Genomic DNA, 2834 nt, shown 5'->3' on the forward strand with positions numbered 1-2834 from the left:
TATAGAGTTTTAATCTAAACATAAGATAAGATGGAAAACAATGAACTAAACACTTGATAAAAATAAACTCTGCACTACTAATACATGTATTACTAATCCCTGCGTTATTAATCTTTGTACCAAACCACCCCTTAGTGGTAACTTTGACAAAAGCGAGGGACTAATTAAAGAAAAATATCATTATGAGTTGGACCAACCAATACCTATCGTGCAAGGCCCACAAGCCGATGTCATGTGGGCCCATTTTATTTTCTCTCTCCTAATATAAATTCTTTTTTCAAGCCCATTTGAATCACAATAACCTACACCCCCGAGCCATCGGAGCTCCCCTCCACCCTCTCATAGGGGTTGGGTTGGTCGGGCCTTTTCCATGTCACACCCCACCGCAGCTCCGCTCTCAGAACCCTCGTCGGCGGCGATGTCTCCCTTGTACAAACAGAAATCTTGGTCACCGGACACGTTTCGCGATGAGGCGTGGCAGCGGCGGAAGGGTACCCATGGAAGCTGCCTCAAACGGCGAAGCAAGAGCGTTACCGATGAGGACCTTGATGAGATTAAGGCTTGTATCGAATTAGGGTTTGGATTTGACTCGCCAGAAATGGATCAACGATTGTCTGATACTTTTCCGGCCTATGACATGTTTTACGCCGTGAATAAACAATACACCGACACCCTTTCAAAGACTTCGTCAGTATCATCGGTCATCTCCGATTGCGAGTCAACCCTTCCTCCCGTTAGTCCCCACACCATTGTCAATCCAGGTAAATCTTCAAAACCTCTGTTTTTTTCCTCCATTATTTTCAAATCATATTAATCACGCCACAATTTTGAATGTTCAACACAAATTCCATTACTATTCAACTTTCGTAAATTCAAGTAATTCGTCTAATAAAATTACTTTTCGATTACAGAAAATTTCTAAGTTTGTTAATGTTCTTTATTGAGTTGAATAGCTATGCATAATTTTAGTTTTGCGTATACTCCTTTACCAAGATTGTTGATAAGAAATAGAAATTTGAACGTATGGTTGCTAATATTTGAAAAAAAAATGAATGTAGGAGATAATCCACAGGCAGTGAAGACAAGGTTGCGGCAATGGGCACAGGTGGTTGCTTGTGTGGTGCGTCAATCTTCTTATTAATGGATGCTGTAAGCTGCATATATTGAATGAATGAATAGGAAGATGATGGTAATTTGTTGTGTACCAGTACTGTTGTTTTTCGGGGCATTGAAGCAAAAAGGATTAACTCATACAAAATTTGAAAAACTAATTATAGTTAAGATTGATTCAACTTATTCAATCTTGGCGACTAGTATTCTGTTGATATGAATTTTATTAATATGATGATTGTGTTGCAACCACAAATACAACTGGTCCATCCCCCAATAAACTCTTGTTAATTAATTGCTCGTAGCCTTGTTTGTTGATACATCCTCCAGCAAGTGGGATATGACTCTGTCTTTCTCACCTTTCTCTTTGGAATGCTTTGTTTTTTTCCTAGATTGTCTTCTGCACTAAGAAAATATCAAAAGTTGTTTCTTTAGCTGATTTGTTATACAATAGCGTCTTGTTGAGTTCAAAGAAAGAGTATGATAATTACCAAGCGTTCTCGGTTCTCTTTGCATTGATGCTTATAAGTTACTACATCTCAATTCTTCTTTTTGTTGAGGGACCTTGCTTTCTGGGTTTTTGATATTCTTCAAGCTTTTCCTCTGTACTATGCAAATATTTGATATATGCTTTTCATGATAAGCAAAGTGCTTACTTTAATACGTACAATCAATTTAAGCTTAGTTCAATTAGTATATTACTTTGACATTATGTGTTGCTGCATTTCCGTGGGACAGTTTTCTCGACTCATAAAAACCTTATTTTAAGGTTACAATGAGCTGGTGTTTAAGAGATTATTGTGAGAATAACAGTTATCTTTTCAATTGCGAGCGTGGTGAATTCTTTTTTCATGTACTCTGACTTTGGAAATGCTTCACTCATGTAAATGTATGGGGATAAAGTGGCGGAATCAGGAATTTATATAAGAGGATTTAGAAGAACAATAGGTTGACACACATGGGATCAAGATATGTGACCTAAAGTAAAATTTGAACCCATTTTGCCATTTCACTAGACCTTTTTCATTATAGCATTAGGAGATTATAGATAAATTATAACAAAAGAAATTTATTTTTACTCCCTTTGCCCATTACTCTAAATTTTCAACGACCCTTTGCTCTAACTTAGATCTACCATTGATGTCATTAGATGACAGGCCTAAATAACAAGGGAAATGAACGTTTATATAGTTGATCCGTTTTTAATGTTTTGGTATTGAGTCAAAAGTAAGTTATCCCGCAAATGTTGTTTAATAGATCAAAATACAATATAAATTGAGTGATTTTATTGTTACAAAAATATGACAAGTTATTTATCACATAATTTCACGTCGAAAGACCATTTGAGAAGTTTGCCAAATTTAAAACTATCAATGTTTAATATCCCCGACGTGCTAACTTTTTTCAATCATCGTATATAGAGTGATATTTTTTTCATTTAACTAGTTATTTTTAAAAAATAAAATAATGAATCAATGACATACAAACTTGCTTTAAGTGGAGAGAGAAGCTAAGAACTCTTCATATCGTTTTCAAAATGTCTGCGCAAGATCATTAACTATCAAGAGCATACGTAGATTTAAGATTTTAATTCTCTGAGTTTTTGGAAGTCTGTTTCAACAACTAAGTCCATCACTTTATTTTTGTTATAGGTTCATAGTTCAATATTTTCAGCAATTCAATAGATTTTACATAAGATAAATTCAGGTTGACTAAAAGCTATA

The 2834-nt window shown here is 35.1% G+C and overlaps 1 protein-coding gene across 1 annotated transcript; it reads left to right on the top strand.

Moving 5' to 3' along the window:
* Window positions 1-300: 300 nt before the first annotated feature.
* On the top strand, window positions 301-1432 carry LOC102593621 (uncharacterized). Its single transcript, XM_006339838.2, has 2 exons — window positions 301-761; window positions 1059-1432. Exons 1-2 carry the CDS (start codon window positions 371-373, stop codon window positions 1139-1141), a joined length of 474 nt encoding a protein of 157 aa, XP_006339900.1. The 5' UTR covers window positions 301-370; the 3' UTR covers window positions 1142-1432.
* The last annotated feature ends 1402 nt before the right edge of the window (window positions 1433-2834 follow it).

The sequence above is a fragment of the Solanum tuberosum genome, unplaced genomic scaffold (assembly GCF_000226075.1).
Source record: "Solanum tuberosum cultivar DM 1-3 516 R44 unplaced genomic scaffold, SolTub_3.0 scf00012, whole genome shotgun sequence".
Classification (NCBI taxonomy): domain Eukaryota; kingdom Viridiplantae; phylum Streptophyta; class Magnoliopsida; order Solanales; family Solanaceae; genus Solanum; species Solanum tuberosum.

Bases quoted from the DNA above. Each gene is read 5' to 3' on its own strand.
- LOC102593621 (XM_006339838.2), top strand. From the start codon at position 371: ATGTCACACCCCACCGCAGCTCCGCTCTCAGAACCCTCGTCGGCGGCG. The intron at 762-1,058 runs GTAAATCTTCAA...AAATGAATGTAG, and splicing joins CCACACCATTGTCAATCCAG to GAGATAATCCACAGGCAGTG.